This window comes from Sorex fumeus, unplaced genomic scaffold (assembly GCF_029834395.1).
Source record: "Sorex fumeus unplaced genomic scaffold, SorFum_2.1 ptg000018l, whole genome shotgun sequence".
Classification (NCBI taxonomy): domain Eukaryota; kingdom Metazoa; phylum Chordata; class Mammalia; order Eulipotyphla; family Soricidae; genus Sorex; species Sorex fumeus.
Genome location: NW_026606075.1, coordinates 26,641,695 through 26,661,872, shown reverse-complemented (window position 1 = coordinate 26,661,872; position 20,178 = coordinate 26,641,695). Strand labels below are relative to the sequence as shown.

The following is a 20,178-nucleotide window of genomic DNA, read 5'->3' as shown; positions in this document are numbered from 1 at the left end:
TGAAGAGCGATGCATGAGTCTATATCACCTTTGATTTTCTGATGCCTATTCTATGCTGCTGTAGTATTTTTTGTTTATTTCTTACCCATAAATTCCTACTGAACTATTACTTTGCTGGGCAGTAATTACAATCCCCATTTACACTAATTGAAGTGTGAAAAGACAATTCAAACTTGAATAGAAGGTCTGTTTCTAGAGACATATTACAAGAAATCAAGCGTCTGGTTGTGGCTGAAAAGTAAAAGACACAGCCATTCTTAGATAGGTTTTCTTTCTTTTTCCACCAATTTCTGGGCAACACCCAATGATGGTACCCGGGGGCAACTCCTGGCTCTGAGCTCAGGAGACCAGGCCATGCTGAGGGAGGATAGAACCCAGGGCTTCTGCAGTAAAGCATGCACTCAGTCCCTTGAGTTCTCTCTCCAGTCCTTACACACTGCTTTGAATCAGGACAAAGTACACAGTCACAAACTTATTCATGATTGGTTACAGTCATATAATATTCCAACACTCATCCCTTCACTAGAACATAGTGCTTTTTAAAGGTGGGTTTGTATTCAAAATGAAAAAAATATATATTTTACGACTTTTTGGGGTCACATCTGGCTGCAGGTGAAGTCTGGGAAGTTTTTTCACCTTCACCTTGAGAATTAAACTCTGAATCCAGAAACCGCTTCTCAATCTTTGGACACTTTAGGTGACTGCTCCAAGTATGAGTTGAAACAGGTGTTTTTTCATGACCTGAGAAATAACAGGAAAACTGCCAGCAAAACTGCTGGCAGTGCTTAGGGGCACTACTCCTGACTCAATTCTCACTGCTCAGGGATCACTCCTAATGGTGTTGAATACTAACACAGGTCATCTACATGCAAGGCCTGTTGCCTTATCCTGAACTATCTCTTCAGCCCCCTAAACTGAGAACTTACCTTTAATTTTGAGGGTTTCTCTTTGTAATGCTCTGCTGATTGGTTTTCGCTGGTACCAGTGTCCAACACCTTCAACTTCCCAAAGAAGTTCATGGTCTCCTGGGTATTTTTCAAAGTACTGTTTGCAAGCTGGAAAATACATTTAGAATTTTCTGGAAATGGCAAATATTGTTTTAGAAAACATAAAGAAGTTCTGAAAAGCAAGCTGCCTTGTTCCCTTAATGGAACTAACATCAAGGGAAATAAAAAATAACACGTGAAATGAAAAACACAAAGACAATTGAAGAAACTTATAGAGTCTTATTTATGAGTGATAATCCTAAATAAAATCTAAAATTAAAAGTTTAACATGACCAAGCAATAAAAAATTTAAGTTTTTGGGACTGGAGAGATAGTACAGCGGGTAGGGCATTTGCCTTGCATGCGGCCAACCCGGGTTCGATTTCCAGCATCTCATATGGTCCCCTGAGCACCGCCAGGAGTAACTCCTGAGTGCAGAGCCAGGAGGAACCCCTGTGCATCGCCAGGTGTGACCCAAAAAGAAAAAAATTTTAAGTTTTTTATCTTTAAAGAGAAAATTCCTAGGGCTGAAGAGATATTATAACGGTTCAAGCGCCTGATGTGCGTGTAGGGGACCACAAATGGTCTCTGAGCACCACCAGGGGTCACTCTTACGCAGAGAACCAGAAATAGTCCCTGGACCTGGCAGTACGGCCCAAGTACCAATAAATAAAAATTACTATAAAATGTTATGATAAACATAATAGAACAGAACAAAATGATTGCTAGCGTCAGTCAACAGGATAAAAACACCAATTCTCACCAAAAATTCTATAAATTGCATAAAATATTTTAAAAATCCAACAATATATTTTTTAAATGGAACCTGCAAAAACTTAATCCCAAATTCAAAATGAAAACTATAAAATTAAGGTGACTATAATTGAAGCTTCTAAATAAAAACTTGGTATTTTTTTGTGGTTTTTTTTTTTTTGGTTTGGGTGCCACACCTTGCGATGCTAAGAGACTACTCCTGGCTCCCCATTTGGGAATTAATCCTGGCCATGATCAGGGGACCAATATGGAACTCTGACTCAAATGCAAGGTGAGTGCCCTACCTATCACTCCAGTCCCTGCGACTTTACTACAGAAGAAATAGTCATTAGATTTTATCCACCAGGCACTAAAGAATCTTATAGTGGCATTAAAAAGAAAACCAAAAGAGACAGGAGATATAAGGTGAAAAATTGGTTAGAAGCACAAGAACTCAGGGAAAGTACAAGATGTGGAAGAAATGGTTTTTACTGGGCAGCCATCAAGCAAGGCTTTGAGGCTGGCCAGGAGCAGAGGCAGACTCTGAAACACTCGAGAAACCACTATGTATGTATTTAGTTACGTGGTTGGATATAAAATCAACACACATGTAAGACAATACCTCTCAAACACGTAATAAACAACCAGTGAGAAAAAAACATTGAGACATTCTTCACAATAGATACTATGAAGATAAAATTCCCATAACAATATTTTTAACTTTAAGAACGATATGGAGAGAATGTAAGTGATGATTTGAAGAAAATTATACAATTATCCATGTTATAAAATAACACTGCTGAACAGAAAAATATTATGTCAATTTTCTAGAAATATTAAATATGGAAGTTTAAAAGTGATTCCACAAAAATCTCGAGAATTTCATTTTAAGTGCAGACAGTAGTTTCTTAAGCCCACACAAGATAAGCAGGAAAAGTTAGAAAATTAAACCAAGAGAAGATGATTATTTCCAGATACTGAAAAAATAATAAATTATTTAAAAACCAGGACATGAATGACAGCTCATAGAACAGAGACATGTGCTTTATTTGCATGTGAGGGCTCTGGGTTCAATCACCAGCATGGCAGGGCACCCTGAGCACTGCTACTACCCAGAGTGGTCCCCCAAATAAATAAACAAAATAAAAAGATACAATTAACAAAATGCAGTAGAAGTGTTTAGGCTTAAACAGATAAGAGATGTAATTTAATAAAAAATAGTATTTGAAACTATGCAAACCAAATATAAAAAAATACATGGTTGGGGAAAAGCAGTTAATGTTGAATCTTGTAAGCAGCAAAATACTTCCAAATTATTTTATGAAAATTTCCTCAAACTGAAAGGGAAAATAAAAAGTTTTCAAATAAATACTACAATAATTGAAGACTTGTTAAAGGACATTCCTCAAAGAGAGGAAAATCACATCAGGTGGAAATCTGGATTATAACAAAAATGAAGAGGCAAAAAATAATCAACATGAGGGGTAATCAGAGGGACTGTCCCCTTCTCATTTAAAATTTGTCTTAAGGTTGGGATGAGATGAACGGTAGAAAGTAAGCCTTGCAGGTAAGAAGAAGCTATGTTCAATACCCCTTCCCCCCAAAAAATACTAAATCATATAAAATATAATTGCCTGAAACATACATGCGGTGGGGGTTTATAATAGACAATGAACTAAAATACATGAAACCAATAGCAGAAGGGACAACACAGGGGGAAAAAATACATATTTAATAGTAAAACAACAGTTGAAAACTGTGATAAATTAAGTACACATTTATTTATTCATTCCTTTATTGTGAGAGCTTTCCTATATGGTGCTCAGAGGAAAATGTTCTGGAATTAGATATGAGCTATGGTTTGAACACTGCAAATATACCCATTGCCACTGAACTGTACATGTCTGGTGGCATAAGAGGATAAATTTTATGGCATGAGTTATATTCTCAATGTCTTTTTAAATGCCACCAGACATCTAACAAATTATATACATAAGGGTTCATCTCTGGAATTAGGTCCTAGGCAGACCGGAATACAAAACCCTTAAATATTGCTATGTGCAGACCTATAATATTCTGTAGAAACAAGTCAGAAATGCCACCAAGTACAACATTTTTTTAAAATGTTTTTTTTGGGGGGTGATGCCCGGTGATGCACAGGCATTACTCCTAGCTCATGCACTCAGGAATTACTCCTGGCGGTGCTCAGGGAACCATATGGGATGCTGGGAATCGAACCCAGGTCAGCCGCATGCAAGGCAAACGCCCTATCTGCTGTGCTATTGCTCCAGCCCCACAAGTACAACATTTTTAACAACCATTTATTTACCTGTATACATGAGAGAGGATAGTGGATACCGTAAGCCAAGTGCATCTTCTGTAAAAGAATCAACAAAGTCCTCCAGTATATGAAGCCCAAATTCTATGCCTCGGTATTTCTTTCTTACAAACATTGTGTCAAGAACTGGTAGTTGGTAGCTTTGAGTGAGAAATGAGGCACATATACTTCCTGCAATCATAGGAACAGAAACCCCAAAATTTTTCACATTAAAAAGCCCATATATGTATATACATATAAGTGAATACATGTTTTGGGGTCACACGCAGAAATGTGCAGAGGTTACAGCTGGCTCTGTATTCAGGAATTACTCCTGGTGGTGCTTGAGGGTCCATAAGGAATTGAACCTGGGTCAACTACAAGCAATGCCCCACTCACTATACTATCACCCCAGCCCCTGAATGCAAGTTTTATAATACAAAATGCTTCAAGCCACTATTAATATATACAAGCCACTATTAAGCTATGTATTATGTCTGCTAATAATATCATTTAAAGCAGGACAAATAGTGATATTTTATGAGTAATAAGCCTGACTATGTAATCAGCCTACTGACATGTGTAACTTTAAAATTCACCATTGTATTTTCAAGTCAAGATTTTCAATGACTCTATATAGCTTATATATGAAATGTCTCATTCTAACCCTCAAACCTAAATATTCATCTTCCCTACTGTATCTCAATTTAATGATGTCAAAGAAATGAATTCGGTCTCCAATGTTTAAGGATGATAAAGACTAACTGGAGATATTGCCATGAAAATGGCTAAGTCAACAATCTCTGTACTGAGAACACACTTTAAAGTATATTTTGCAAATTTAAATTAGAGAAAACAGTCTGACACAAACTGTGACTCTCTACTGATTTGTCTTTTAAAAACCCTCATTTTGGCTCTGATCCTCCCCAAAAGATGTTATTATCATCTTTGATATATTTTCAGATCATGTATAAATTGACAGCATCACACTGGGATTCTATTCATTTTAATATTAATTCAGCATTATCAGTCAATATTATACTTTTTAATGTCAGATAAATGAATCTATTATTATAAGTTAGAGTATTCACATGATTTGGGGAAATTCTAATATGAAGAAACAAAACTTCAGGTAACATCTCACAAACCGACTTTTACCAATCAATTCATTTGATGTGTTGATCAATTTAACGAGACTTTTAGTTTAACTAAATAACTTGAAATGTTCATGATAACCTGAAAACTTTCAATCACCAAAAAGGATTATTGAAAAACAACAGTCTCCAAGATTATCAACTAATTTAAACTTAGATTAGGTGCTATACACCACACTGCTGCAATGGCTCACTTAACATCATTGATAGGTTCTTGGAAACTGCAGCTTTAAGCCAAATAACAACAAAATAAGGTCCTTTAATCACTTCACTTTGACCGGGATTCCCTTTTTCTCAGCAAAAATTTTTTTGTTTGTTTTTTGGGTCACACTGGGTAATGTACAGAGGTTACTCCTGGCTCTGCACTCAGGAATTACTCCTGGCAGTGCTCAGGGGACCATATGGGATGCTGGGAATTGAACCTGGGTCGGCCACATGCAAGGCAAATGCCTTACCCACTGTGCTATTGCTCCAGCCCCTTTTTCAGCAATTTATAATAAAATAACACTGAAACATTATTCAAGAACCTTCTAAATTTAGCCCTTTTTGAATGCCCTGCCATTGAGGCGGGGTGGGATATGGGGGATGGAGGCGGGGGTGGGAGGGCTACTTGGATCACTGGTGGTGAAGAATGAATGGGCAATGGTAGACGGGTGGGTACTCGATCATTGTATAACTGAAACCCAAGCACGAAAGTTTGTAAGTCTACAACTGTACCTCATGGTGTTTCACTAATAAAAAAATAAATAATAAATAAATAATTTTAGCCCTTTTTTTTCTTATGAATTTTAGGTCACACCCAGCAGTCACATGACTTACTCCTGGCTCTGTGCTGAGGGATCACTCTTGGCATGGATCAGGGGACCATAAAGTATAGGGAGGGAGAGGGATTGAACCCAGGTGGGCCGCATACAAGGCAAGAGCCTTACCCTCCATACTATCACTCAGGCCCCGAATTTAGCTTTTGATTGCTGATATTCCATTAGGGTATTTCCAAGGGTGAAAACTTTTTATGGAGCAACTATAGGTAAAGGTAAAGGTAAAGGCCCTCCCGTTGATCACCGATTTGCTCGAGCGGGCCCAGTAACGTCTCCATTGGAGACTTTGTTGTTACTGTGTCTGGCATATCGAATACTCTCGGTAGCTTGCCGGGCTCTCCGAGAGGGGCGGAGGAATCGAACTCGGGTCGGCCATGTTGGCCGCTTGTAAGGCGAACGCCCTACCCGCTGTGCTATCGCTCCAGCCCTATAGGTAAAAATATTGATGCCTGAAATATGTTAAGAAGGTAGATTTTAAGTGTTATCACCCCAACAAAAAAATGGAAGCTGTGCAAGGCAGTAGATTTCTTTTTTCGCTTGATTGTGGTAAGCATTTCACAATGAATATGAAATTATTAAGCAGTACAACTTAAATATATATACATATACTTTTAGTTGTGAATTAAACTTATAAAGCTTTACTTCATTAATTTATTATGTAAATCTAACAATCTTCCCAACAAGTAAATATGACCATTTACATTTTTCACGGCCTTGAAAGCAGTGCTCCTTGGCAACTGCTAGAAGTTATTGTAAAATTAAAATACATGACCTTGAAGTAGTGGTTTAAATACAAAGCAAAAATGATAACGGAAAGCACTATGAATTTCTAGTTCTCAACAGAAAGTCTTGGGCTGTTTACTACTCTGTGTGCTTTAGGATAACACTGTAGCACTGTAGCACTGTCCTCCCATTGTTCATCAATTTGCTCAAGCGGGCCCAGTAACGTCTCCATCATGAGACTTGTTATTACTGTGTTTGGCATATAACACTAATTATGTGAAAAAAAAATCCATAAATAATTTTTCCATATAAACATTCCATCCTGCCATCCTGTACCAAAAATGGAAACCATCCTCTGTGTCAAAATGGAGAATTTATGGAATTTAGAAGTGCCCCCAAGGCGGGTGCATGCTTCTTCCACTCTCCTAAACTGAGCCCCAGCATCTGAAAACCTCCAGAACCCAATCGCCACTATGCTCACGGCTTATCTTGACAGGCTCAGGACAAGCCTCACCCATGAGAATGAATCTGTTGAAAAATATCCAATACCTTACATAGCAAAATATTCAATCTGCTGAAAAACTCAGGTATATGGGTTTTGTGACTGAAATCTCCAGGCTCTCACGGAGTTGGGGATGGGCAACCTCTGCTTCTCCCTGTTCCTCTGGGAGCCTACTGGTCATGCCCATGAACTGTCTCTGGCACCATATAAACTCATTAACAGCCATGATCCAGAGACTCACAAATAAATCTCTGACAATAGCAACATGCTTCAGAGGTGCCACTCAACCCTAAAATCACCATCCGGTTAAAAATTTAACTCCAGCTGTATCACCCTACTTAAAATTTTAGAATTCTTGAATAATAAACATCCCCTCACAATGGATTTCTGATGAAGTGGAAGCTCCATCTTCATCTCTCTTCACCCCACAGTCTCCACCAGCTAATTCAGGGCACAGGGAGCTCCAAACACAACTTCAGTCTTCACAACTTTTTGCCTTCTTTCATACAGAAAATCTCTTCCTGTCTTTATTAAGAATTGTCTTTCCAGGGCTGGAGTGATAATACAGTGGATAGGGCATTTGCCTTGCACACAGCCAATTCAGGTACGATTCCCAGCATCCCATATGGTCCCCTGAGCACCGCTAGGAGTAATTCCTAGGTGCAAAGCCAGGAGTAACCCCTGAGCATCACTGGGTGTGACCCCCTCCCCCCAAAAAAGAATTGTTTTTCTTCCTCTCTCTGCCTGACAGCCTTCAAAGCCACTTCTAAATAAACTTCACTCTCTTAAAACACTTTCCTTTAGACAAAATCAATTGCTCAATGAGCTATGATTAGTTGTTTGCTGTGTACAGTTCTCTGTCTCTTCCACTGAACTTTTGCTGATGTATGAGCTTATCTCATGACCAGTATTTCCACAGAATAGAGGCAACCCTACATCCCGCAACCCGAATAAACAGAACTCTTATTGAAAAGACTTTTTTTTTTTTGCTTTTCGGGTCACACCCAGCAATGCACAGGGGTTACTCCTGGCTCTTGCACTCAGGAATTACCCCTGGCGGTGCTCGCAGTACCATATGGGATGCTGGGAATCGAACCCTGGTGGCCCCTGGGACCCGTGCAAGGCAAACGCCCAACCCGCTGTGCTATCCCTCCAGCCCCCTTGAAAAGCATTTTGAGATGTCAGCAATTGAACCCAGAGCCTCATGGATATACATATACATGGAAAGTGCTCTACCACTGAGCTACATCCTCAAACCCGAAAAACATTTAGTTTTATAAATGGTCAAAACAATAGCTAGAAGCAAAATAGCCGCCTCATTTCCCAATGCTACACTTCGGATAGCCACAGAGTAACCTGGGTGGCCCCATGTATTTGCTCATTTAAGAAAGGGATTTACCTACAGAGACCCAAGCCTAAAAACAAAACCTCAAATCTTTTTTTTAACTTTTGGGCCACACCCAGCAATGCTCAGGGACTAATCCTAGATCTGCACTTGGCAGTTCTCAGGGGACTATATGGGATGATGGGGATTAAACCCAGGTCAACAGTGTGAATGCCCTACCCGCTGTACTATTGCTCAGGCCCCAAAACCTCAATTCTTGAGAGGGAAGAGATAGTACAGGTGTTGTGTTGGCCTTGCAAGTGCTTAACCCTGGTTCTATCACCAGAACTGCCTATGGTCCGTCCCCCAAGTACTGCTATAGCGATCAGCTAGCACAGGGCTAGGACAAAAGGCCCCAAGCACTACAGGGTGTGGCTGATCCCTCAAAAAAAAAAACATACCTTAAAACCCCAGTTCTTCAACACAAACTTCTGCTATCAGATAGTACAGTAGGTAAGGAGTTTGTTCGCCTTGCACAGGGCTGACTTGGGTTCAACCCCTGGCATTATATATGGTTCTCTGTACCCTGTCCAGCATGATCCCTGAGTGCATAGCCACAAGTAAGCCCTACCACAGCCAGATGTGTCCTCAAAGAAAAGAAAAAAAATTAGTGTCTTGAATGTCATTTAGCTGGAAGAGCCTAAACTTCATAAACAAGAGCCCCCTTTAACTATATAAAGGTTATTTTTATCTCATTGTATCAATCTGTTGTTCAATCAAAATCACAAGTGTGACTTCATGAAGCACTAGTTCAATGCTTACAAAGTTATCTGATAAATATTTTATCTTTTGATACTGGTCCAGTATTTGAACCAAGTTGGCCACACTTAAGGCAAGCATCCTATCCACTGTATTAACTTTCTAAACCCAGTATTCTTTTCAATAAGTGTATTAGGTATATTTCTATCACAGAGTTTTTTGCTACCTGTTTTGAACAATTTTACCACTTTTTTAAAACCTGCATTTTTTTTTTTATAAATTAAAGATATTTCCACAGTTAATTCCTATTGATTCAAAAGTTAATACAGGGTATGTCTAATGATAGTGTTACTGGCAGATGAAAATTAGTGCTCTAAGCAGAGAAGAGCTAAAACAATAGTAATGTTGTAAGGCGATCAATAATCATGGAAGGTGATAAAAGGGGTAGGAAAAAAACATCTGAACTTAGAGAATAAAAAATGATTTAACGGCCAGAAGTGAAAACCAAGGCTGACCCCCAGAGGAGGACCCGAGAGTCCTCAGATGCACAAAAAACAAACATGAGTATGCCCCTAAAACCAAATTCTAATCAGAAGTGCTAGAAGAAAGTGTTATCTGAAAATTTAATGGGAGTGTTATCTGAAACAAAGGCTCCAAACTTATTTGAACTACTTTCCCCTTTGCAGGAAGAAAAAAAAAGTACCCAGTGTCTCCTGGAAATCTATCTTCTACCAGTATACAGACAGAAAATGAGAGATAATATTTGCCTTGTACAAACCCAACACTGATTCAATTCATATGGTTCCCAAGCACCACTTGGAGTGATCCCTGAGCACAGAGCCAGGAGTACAATCTAAGCACCAGCAGGTATGGCCTAACTGTCCCCTGAAAAAAAAAAAGAAAAGGGGAAAGTGTCCCCAATAGCACCTGGGGCTACTATCATCACCTTAGTTCAATTCTTCCAGTCATCACCCACTTTAAGAAACACTGATCTATAACAAGATCTAAATTTAAAAGTATAAACTTCTCTGTGCTCCAGTGTCTATGAGCTAGTTTCAGTAAGAAATCCCCAAGGAATCGGTGAAAGAAGCAAAAAGTCTCCAGTTACCATAGGAATTATCCACAGTAAAATGAACCATAAGGCAATTAATTAAATCACATCATTGAACTAAACTTATTTCTGAAAGTCTTAAAACCATTAAATGATGTCTCTTATACAACACACCGAAAAGCTTTTATTTAAAAAACATCACTTTCCTCTCTATGTATAATGCTGTCATTCTAAAGTTATAAAATTACTGCTTTTCAAGTTTACATTTGAAATTTGTATTATTCCATTTCAAATTTATACAAGAAAATAGCATGTAAAAGGGGAACCAAAGTGTTTCCTAAAGAACAAAATCACTGTAGACTATAGACCAGTGTTTATTCTTAAGGATAAAAAAAAGACATTTCTTGTTGACCTACATGAATTAATTCTCAACACTGGTATGGAACCAGTAATGTGAGTCAGGTTTCATAACTGTTCTTCAAATCATGTACTATTATCTTTCAGCCAGATTAGATAAGAAGATCTAAGTTGGGGAGGTTTAAAATGTGAAAAGACATAAAAACAATGTGAGCCTTCTCAATGAAACCAGACTAGACCAGCTGTGTAACTAACTGGGTGTTATAAGGTGTGGGGTGGGTGGGGGTGTCTATATGAAGTAACTAGGTCAGATCTTTCTGCCCAGTAGCTCCGGAACACTGGACAAAACAGAGAAACTGGGAAAGGAAGGTAAGGCTGAGCCAGTCTTGAAGAAATATGGTACAGATAGTTAGGTCTGAGGATCAGACATACAAATTTCAGAAAACTGATGAATTCAAGGCTGTTTGGAGTATCTGAAGTTTTTCACGTAATTAACACATCTATCTTTAATAGGTCAGGTTGAATCAGCTACACTAAACAGAAAAATGCAATGCATTTGACCTTTAGGTGTACAGAAGGAATACGTACTGTTGATAACAGTAAAAATTCAAGTCAACAACAACCTTTAAATATGGGAAGGAAATGGTAGGGAGAAAAAGAGACTAGAGTCAAGACTTACAAGTCCTGTGGACATACTGGGGCGGGGGGGGGAATCTGTCCATTTTTTATTTGTATTTTGGTTTTCCTCAAGAGACTTTTCTATCAATTCTCATTTGCAGAGAATGGTAGACTTAAAAGTATCCCCCTCTCTAATACTAGGTAAACTCATCTCAATATTAACTCTAGAGATAGTAATTGAGATCTAAAAAGGTTTTCATAAAGTATAGTTCAAATAAATTTTGAAGACTCACCTGTAGGCTTAACTGAATAAAACCCAATGGCCTCTCCTTTCGTCCAAAGAATTTTAGCATAATCAGAACTGCTATGACACAGGAATGGGATCTCGTTTCTCTCCATTTCCTGTTTTCTATAAATAATTCGATTCAGAACATACAGAACCACTCTCTCCCCAAGAGTTCTCACCTACAAAGAGAGTCAAACACCGGGAGTAACTACAACGTGTATCCATTCTGAGGCGCTGCTCACCTGACATGGGCATCGAAAACACTTTGAACACATCCAAAATTATTCACATACATTTAATAAAACACAGAAATGAGACTGATCGTTCTTATCAGTAGTGATCCATTTCTATGGACACATGGATACTGCCTGTCAGTACACACAGAATACTGCCTGTCAGCAAAACTCTAAAAAAAGGCAAAATGGGTTCCCAAGGAATCAACCCCCAGCATCTCCTGTTTAGTGCCTGGGGTGTTCTTTCTGTCTCCAGTACCCCAGGGGTCTGCCCTACTCTAATCAGTACTCCCTATCGCTAGTGCTTCAGTTCTTTATTAGGCCATTCCAGTTTCCACATTTAAATTAAAAAAAAAAAAGATGGGGGATGGTTTTGTGTTATCCCCTAAAGTCTTTAGGGACGAATCCTTCATTTGCTGAGTAAAGTCATAACAATGTTCTTAGAAAAGAAATATGTCTTGGGGCAGGAACAATAGTACAGGGGGTAGGGTGCTTGCCTCACACGTAGCAGACTGAGCCAACTGAGTACAGATCCAGGAGTAAGCCCTGAGCACCACTGGCTGTGGCCCAAAGACCCCCCCCCCCCCACTCCTGCCCAAGAAGAGAAAAGGAATCTCCCTCATCTTTTTCAGGTAAAATGCTCTTTTAACAATCAGGCTTTGCTATATAAGTCAGTCTGTCTGTCTCTCTCTGTCTCCTCTCTCTTTTATCTCCCTTCTCCCCCTCTCTTCCTCTGCTGCTCCACCGCTTGCTGTCATCTTTCCGGATCCAATGAGGGCAATGCATTGGGGAAGCCTAGTGAAAACACTCTTGGAGCACTCTCTAGATGGAAAGAGAGCAACCCTTCCTACCTCAGCTACATCCTGACAGCAAATGGAGACCTTTTCTCCATGGACATCTTTATTTTGCTTAAGTAAGAATTCTGCCTGTAAGGTCTATTTTCCTACAAGTCTACTTAAAAGTAACGCTGCCCTACCCAAGGTGAGGAGAAAACAAAAGCACTAATCACATACTTACTACTCTCAGAAACGTCCCTTGCTAGATTTCTAGCAAGGTTTCTAACAAATAAAACATGAAAAGGCAAAGCTAACTGGCTTTCTTGGACAGCTCTCACCAACACAAAAAAATTCATCCTCATGCTGAGCAAAGGTACAAAGATTGTACCTTGATATTCTGAAGACAAAACCTACACAAAAATCTGAAGGCAGCCAAAGTATTCCCATCATTTTGACACCAAAGCTAAGCCTAAGTGCAAAGGAAGGGAAAGACCGCTTCCTTCGGCTGGGGCACTATGGCACTGGTCTGCTTCCTCGACTCTGCTTCAGGTTTCTCACACCTCTCCTCACCTCAGGTAAGCAAGTAGTCCAGGCATAAACAGTGAAGATACTGCTAAGACAATGGGGCTTTTCTGTATAACCTTAAGGTTGTTATAGGAGATTTTAACCATGATTTTACTTCTAACTTAACTGAAAGCCCCTATTTCTTTAAATCTAGTATATATAATGTATATAATTAAAGTTGGCAGCATATACATGTATATATGTTTGTATATATACATGTGTATATATATATATATGTGTGTGTATATATGTATGTGTATATATACATATATGTATATGCAGCCAACTTGGTTTGATCTTCATGGTGTACATGTACAATTCACTTAGTTTTGCCCTTTGGGTGGTACTTTATATATTATCCCTATTTTCATCATGTCAGATCCTTCTCTTTGTTTCTTAATTGACTTTCACAGATTCCTTCTCCCGTTTAGCACTATAAAATGCAACACCAGCAGGCACACACAGGTTCCTCTAAGTACCCTATAAAATGGTGGCAGGGACAGAGAAAGGAAGCTGTGTGGTATAGGACCGAAGCCCGCCCTGCACCCTACTCACACAGGGCTGTAGCCTCTAGACTCACCACTGCAGAGATGGCCCCTCTGAGGGGCAAGTGCTGGTCAGAATCTCCTGGAGTCAGAGAAGCGAAGCAGCCACACAGAGAAAACACGTGTGTTCATAGCCCACAAAATAATCAGAAGCTGAAGCTGACAGGAAAAGAGCTACTGTGCACTCCCCTCATCCAACTGCCAGGTGCTTTCGAAACCACATTCAAATTGAAGAGAGCCCACCTCCGTGCCAGTATGAGTGCCAGTTTCTTAAGAATAAACTTCGGGGGCTTAATATAAGCTAGTAAATCCTCCCAAATGAACAAAGACTCAAAGACTTCCAAAACTGTTGTTTCTGGGAAACACATTGTAATAGCCACATAGGAAAGAGTTTTAAAGTGACAGGATCTTGTTACCTGCTTCAGCCCCTCTCTGGAAGGAACAGATGTTTTCACAATATCATCAATAGCCCACCACTGATCAGCAAGATAAAGTGCCACAGCTGGAACAGAATAGAAGGCTAATAAGATAGAGGTCTAAAGCTTGACCAATTATCATTTGCTAAGATTTACATAGGTGCCCTTAGTTATACCCATACAGCCTCATTTCTACTATTTTTACGCTATTTCACCCATTAAATATTTAATCATAAGCAATAAAGAATATTTTATCAAGATGTATAGATATACACATGCGCAAACGCACATGTGCGCGTGCACACACACACTCACACACAAAGGCTAAATGCAAAAAAAAAAAAAGCAGGGAGGAGAGAAAGAGAGACCTGTGAGTGAGTCCTCAGGAGCAAAAAGAGCGAGGATTTTCTGGGTCTGATCGCCACCATAAAGAGGTACGAAGCCTACATTTGACAGGCTAATGGGAATCTGAAACGACAATTGATGAAAGATCAGTGAAGAGCTGGAAGAAAATACAGGATGAAACATCATCATTTATCAATATATCAAATGTCCTAGACTAATGCTAGTTACATTCCATAGAAGTGTTTCTAGTATGCAAAAGAAAGACTTTTTATTATCTTTGGGGAGGAAAACATTTATTTCACTTAATATTGCTGCATGCTAGTTATACCTTTGAGTCAAAACAGAAACCTAGGGCCAGAGCAGTAGCTGGAGTGGTAGAGCGCATGCCTGGCATGTGTGAGGCCCTGAGTCTGATTGCCTGCACAACTGCCAACCCCCACCATGACTCCATGTGTGGTCTTGCAGGTCTCTGAGCACTGCTAGCCTGAGCACAGGGTCATCTATAAAAAAAATGTTTAAAAAGTATAACATTGGTGCTGGAGAGATAGCACAGCGGGTAGGGCGTTTGCCTTGCACGCGGCCGACCTGGGTTCGATTCCCAGCAACCCATATGGTCCCCTGAGCACCGCTAGGAGTAACTCCTGAGTGCAGAGCCAGGAGGAACCCCTGTGCATCGCCAGGTGTGACCCAAAAAGCAAAAATAAATACAATAAATAAAAAGTATAACATGGTCCATAAAGTCATTACAAAATAATTATAATTTTCATCTATTAAGTCTATCATTTCTCAAAGGGGGAGGGGATATGTATGCGTCCCCAGAACGTTCCAAGGGAGCTACATGTGAAAACTGCATAAATGAGAGACCACAACATACATCTAAGTTAAGGGGCCAACTTGCACGACAAAGGGGCCACAGCCAGGAAACAAGGTCTGAAGGGAACATGCTTAGTGAAAACAAAAAAAAAGGTGAGAAACACTGATTTAGTCCACCTGATAAAGAAAAATTCCATCTTCCAGCAGAAGACACCAGACAAATGTATTTAATGTATGAGATACATGCAAATAATTTTTTTCTGCCTTTCTTAGTCCGACACTGTTCTCTTACAGAACAATGCTACAATTTGGAGCATTATGGAAAATGGGTGCGGAGAAGACTGTATATGTAGAATCATTGAAATTCGTGCCTTTTTCCAGAAGGAAAATTTGGCATCTAGAGAATTATAAAATTTGTCTACACTCTGGTTCACGTAGCATTGTCTCTTATGCTTTGTTGATGGTGCTGAGTGAGGATCGCTCCTGGGGCAGCATATAGCGCTGAGAATCAACCCCTGGGTTGCTGTAGGCTGCAGTCCTCTGAGCAACTCTCCAACCTGCACTGTAATTCTGATGGTGCCAAATCTAATATTCTTCCTATCACAATATACTGCAGCTTACTTGTTGTAAATTTTTACTTTAAGATTTTAGTAAAAGACTCATGATACGAAAAACGTAGTAATTTGCTGATTTAGAAAAATTCTAATCTCAGGGTTGGAGCAATAGTACAGCAGATAGGGCATTTGCCTTGCCTGTGGCCGACCTGGGTTCGATTCCCAGCATCCCATATGGTCCCCCCCCGAGCACCGCCAGGAGTGATTCCTGAGTGCAAAGCCAGGAGTAATCCCTGTGCATCTCCAGGTGTTACCCAAAAAGCAAAATAAAATAAAATAAAACAAATTAAAAATTTCTAACTCAAAGGTCAGGGGGATCATGCCATGGTTTGGAACCAGCCCCATGTGCTGGGGGAAAAGGCAGTTGGTACAAAGAAGGAACCACTAAGTAGTAAATGATCATTGGAGGGATTGCCTAGGATGGGAGATGTTTGCTGAAAGTAGACCAAGGACCAAACCTCTTAGTATCTGTATTGCAAATCATAATGTCCAAAATTAGAGAGAGAGTGAGAAGGATTGTACCTGCCACAGAGGCAGGGAGTGGGATGGGGAGGGGGTGGTGGAAAGGACACTGGCAACAATGGTGGTGGAAAATGTACACTGGTGGAGGGATGGGTGCTCGAGCATTGTTTGACTGAAGCGTAATCATGCAAGTCTGTAACTGTATCTCACGGTGATCCAATAAAACTTTTAAAAAAAATTTCTAATCACTGTAGCACAGTGTCCTCCCATTGTTCATCAATCTTCTCGAGCAGGCACCAGTAACATCTCCATTGTGAGACTTGTTACTGTGTTTTGGCATATCGAATATGTCACAGGTAGCTTCCCAGGCCCTGCCATGCTAATCACACAAATTTCAAATATAAATCAGATTACCTCAATTATGATAAGTATACTACTTATACTTTTAAAGACACAATAGTGACATTAAGTGGTAACCTCATTCTTTTAAAACTCAATCACTGTCCTTGGAGTCAAACAACATTTATCCATAATGTTATGAATAGTGTTCTAATAAGTGAATACTCAGCTTATCTAAATAATCTTTCAAATTTCAAAATGGTTCATTTTTAAAGATAAAAATATGTGAAGATATTGGCCTCATAGATGAATGCAACTGAAAAAAAATAGATAAAAGCACCTTACCGTAATGTTGAGAAAAGAAAAGCACTCAGGATTTTCAGGATCGCCACACCGAAGATCTGACAAGTAATCTTCAGCAGAACTTTCCAATTCTTCATGACTGCAGTTATCCAGCATGTCCACGGGGAATGCCATGCTCTTTACCAAACAACATGAACAAAATATTTCAACTAAAAATGCTATCTTCCCTAACTCATAGAAAACAATCTTTTATTTTAAGGAGAATTATTTGGGGAGTGGCGGGAGAGGGGTGCTTGGGATCACTTGGCAGTGCTCAGGAATCACTCCTGGCTTTACACTCAGGGATCAAAAAACTCTATCCTTAGTAGCACTGTAAATCACAGTACCTTGATTTTTTAAATTTTGATTTATGGGCAGGAGAAATAGTTCTATGGGCTGAGTGCATGCCTCAAGTGCAAGAGGCGGGGCTTCAATCTCCAGCACCACATGCTTCCTCACCCCTATCCCAGCACCGCCAAGAGTAACTTCATCACCGCCAAATATATGCGCACGTGCGCGCATGCGCGGGCACACACACGAGTTTTGAAATTTTTCTAACCATGCTGGAAAGAACAAAATATAAATATCTGAAAAATTCCGCCAAAAGAGTAAAAGCATAATTACTATCACTTAAAAATAATATGAGCATTTAGACAAAGGTGGTAACACAAACAATAAGCAACGTTTGTGGGTGGTTTTTCTTTTCCATCCACGGTTACAGTAATAGGATAGAGCTTAGTGGTTTTAGTGGCTTTTAAATGCTAATGTCATGTTTAAAATGCACTCTATAGCTGGAGAGATAGTACAGGACTTAGGACACTTGCCTTATACACAATGGACCCGGTTTGAACCCCAGAAATACAAACTGTCCCTTAAGCATCACCAAATTTCCATAAGCATAGCTGTATATGACCCAAAAAAATAAACAAAACAAACAAAATGCACTCTTCTGAGGCTGGAACGGAGAGTGCAGGTGGTTAAAGCACTTGCTTTGCATGTGGCCAACCCTGGTTCAATCCCCAGCACCACCAGAAGCAATCCCTAAGCACAGAGCAGGCACTTCCTGCCCTGCCCAAGCAACACTGGGTAAGGCCCATTTACTCTCAAAATAATCAAGAAAATAAAATGCACTTTCTTCTTTTTTAGTTTAATTACTAAAAAAAAAAAGTCCTGGGGCTAAAGTACAGTGCCATGCATACAGCTGAGATGGGTTGATCCCCAGTATCCCAAATAGTCCCCTGAGCACAGAGTAAACCCTGAGGACCACTTGGTGTGGCCAAAAACAAAACAAAAAGAAAAGGAAAGAAAAAGACCTGTTAATTAAGAAAACTGATTTCCCTGAGTCAAGAACTTATTGGCATAGCTCAGATTCAGAGGACTTTAGCAGAGAAGCTACCTCAGATACCCGGGCTTTCCCCTGCCACGCTTAAGAGGAATGTGGAGGTCCTCCCTGATCACTCAGGCCCAGCTTCCCTGTGCCATTATCCTTCTTTTGGCGCTGTCAGATTGCTAATATTTTATACATCACCATCAACACTTTGTTGCAGCCTGCCAAGCACCTCTATAGCTATTTCTCAATTCACATCTAAAAATCTCAATCTCTCTCTCTCTCTCTCTGTCTCTCTCTCTTGTTTGTAACACAAACAAAAAGCAACGTTTGTGGGTGGTTTTTCTTTTCCATCCACGGTTACAGTAATAGGATAGAGCTTAGTGGTTTTAGTGGATTTTAAATGCTACACACACACACACACACACACACACACACACACACACAATTTGACTAGGTACACATTAACAAAAAATTATATTTTTCAATTGTTTTTAAGTGTACAATTTAGTGGCAGTTAATATATCCAAAACACTGTCCAATCATTACTACTCTACATTTTCAGGATTTTTTAATTATCAAAATAAAAACTAAGCATTAAAGAGCAATACCCTCTGCCTATTTCTCTCAGTCCCTGATAAACACCATTTTCCTTTCTAGGAATTTGCCTATTCTAGGAATTTTTGAAGTGTAATTATTCAGTAATTATTCTTTCACATCTGGTTTATTTCACTTAGCATAATAATGGTTTCAAGGTACATCTACGTGACATTATTATAATCTCAACTCACTACTTAGAAACATTTTATTCACCGATATCAAATATATAAAACGCCCCATCTGATATACTAGATTAAACATTTTTCTAAACAGTATTACCAGGTATGACTCTCAAACCAAAAAAATTAAAATAAACTATGGCATCATAACTGTACTAGTAATGTGAAAAACATGAGAAATATTTCCATAATTCCCAATACTCACATATATGTCCCTTCTAAAATAGCTGGCTAATCTGTCCTTGAATTTTTATTACTAATCACTTTCAATGATCAATTTTATTGGCTAAGTGATCACCTACTTAAAAGAGAAAAGAGCCAGAAATCATTACGCATCAGAAAATTCTGTAAGCAGTTTTGTATGGAGAAGTGACAATATACCAGCCGTTATAGGCCTTCACATTAAAATACAAGGAGGTACTTCATCATCCCATTCTATAGATGAAGAAACAGTTTTAGGGCTGATTTAAAAAACTGGGCCAACATCACACCACTCTTGGGGCTAGAAAGTTAGAAACAGGACAATAAAATGTACTTTTCTGTATAATTACTGATACTCAATATGCAAAATTAGACATCACTGTTAGTGTCATGGTTAAGAAAGAGTTCTTTTTATGGTATTGCCATAATCATCCTGTGACTTAATACTCTAATCACATCTTTTACACCAGAAAGAACACCGAGGCTGGAATTCCATGACCTGGGTTCCTGAGTCAGCTCTACAATGAATAAGCTCTGTGACCCAAAGCAATTACTTGCCCTCTTTAGACTTCTGTGTTCTCATCAGCAACATGATACAACTGGACAGGTTATTCCTGAGGACTTTTCACCTCTAAACATCTATGATAGTTTGCCTTAAAATATACCTAAACTAACTTAAAATTCTGTAAACGACCAGTTTACTTACAGAGGCTCTGCCACAATTCAGAGAGGCAGGAATGTTCAAACTCTGGAGAGCAACACAGGCTGCTATGA

The 20,178-nt window shown here is 39.3% G+C and overlaps 1 protein-coding gene across 5 annotated transcripts in view; it reads right to left on the bottom strand.

Annotated features, from left to right (window-relative positions):
• The window catches only part of FAM169A (family with sequence similarity 169 member A), a 54,209-nt gene that overhangs the window by 13,852 nt on the left and 20,179 nt on the right, over window positions 1-20,178 (bottom strand). For 2 of the 5 annotated variants that reach the window (XM_056112450.1, XM_056112451.1), the window contains exons 2-7: window positions 17,101-17,235; window positions 14,551-14,650; window positions 14,183-14,268; window positions 11,656-11,827; window positions 4,069-4,248; window positions 927-1,055 (exon numbers count right to left, since the gene is read on the bottom strand). In XM_056112450.1, the coding sequence (XP_055968425.1) occupies window positions 927-1,055; window positions 4,069-4,248; window positions 11,656-11,827; window positions 14,183-14,268; window positions 14,551-14,650; window positions 17,101-17,232 (799 nt within the window). In that variant the 5' untranslated portion in view covers window positions 17,233-17,235. Of the gene's footprint in view, window positions 1-926; window positions 1,056-4,068; window positions 4,249-11,655; window positions 11,828-14,182; window positions 14,269-14,550; window positions 14,685-17,100; window positions 17,236-20,178 lie in introns of those variants that run through there. The other 3 variants (XM_056112452.1, XM_056112453.1, XM_056112454.1) reach the window with 2 other exon arrangements.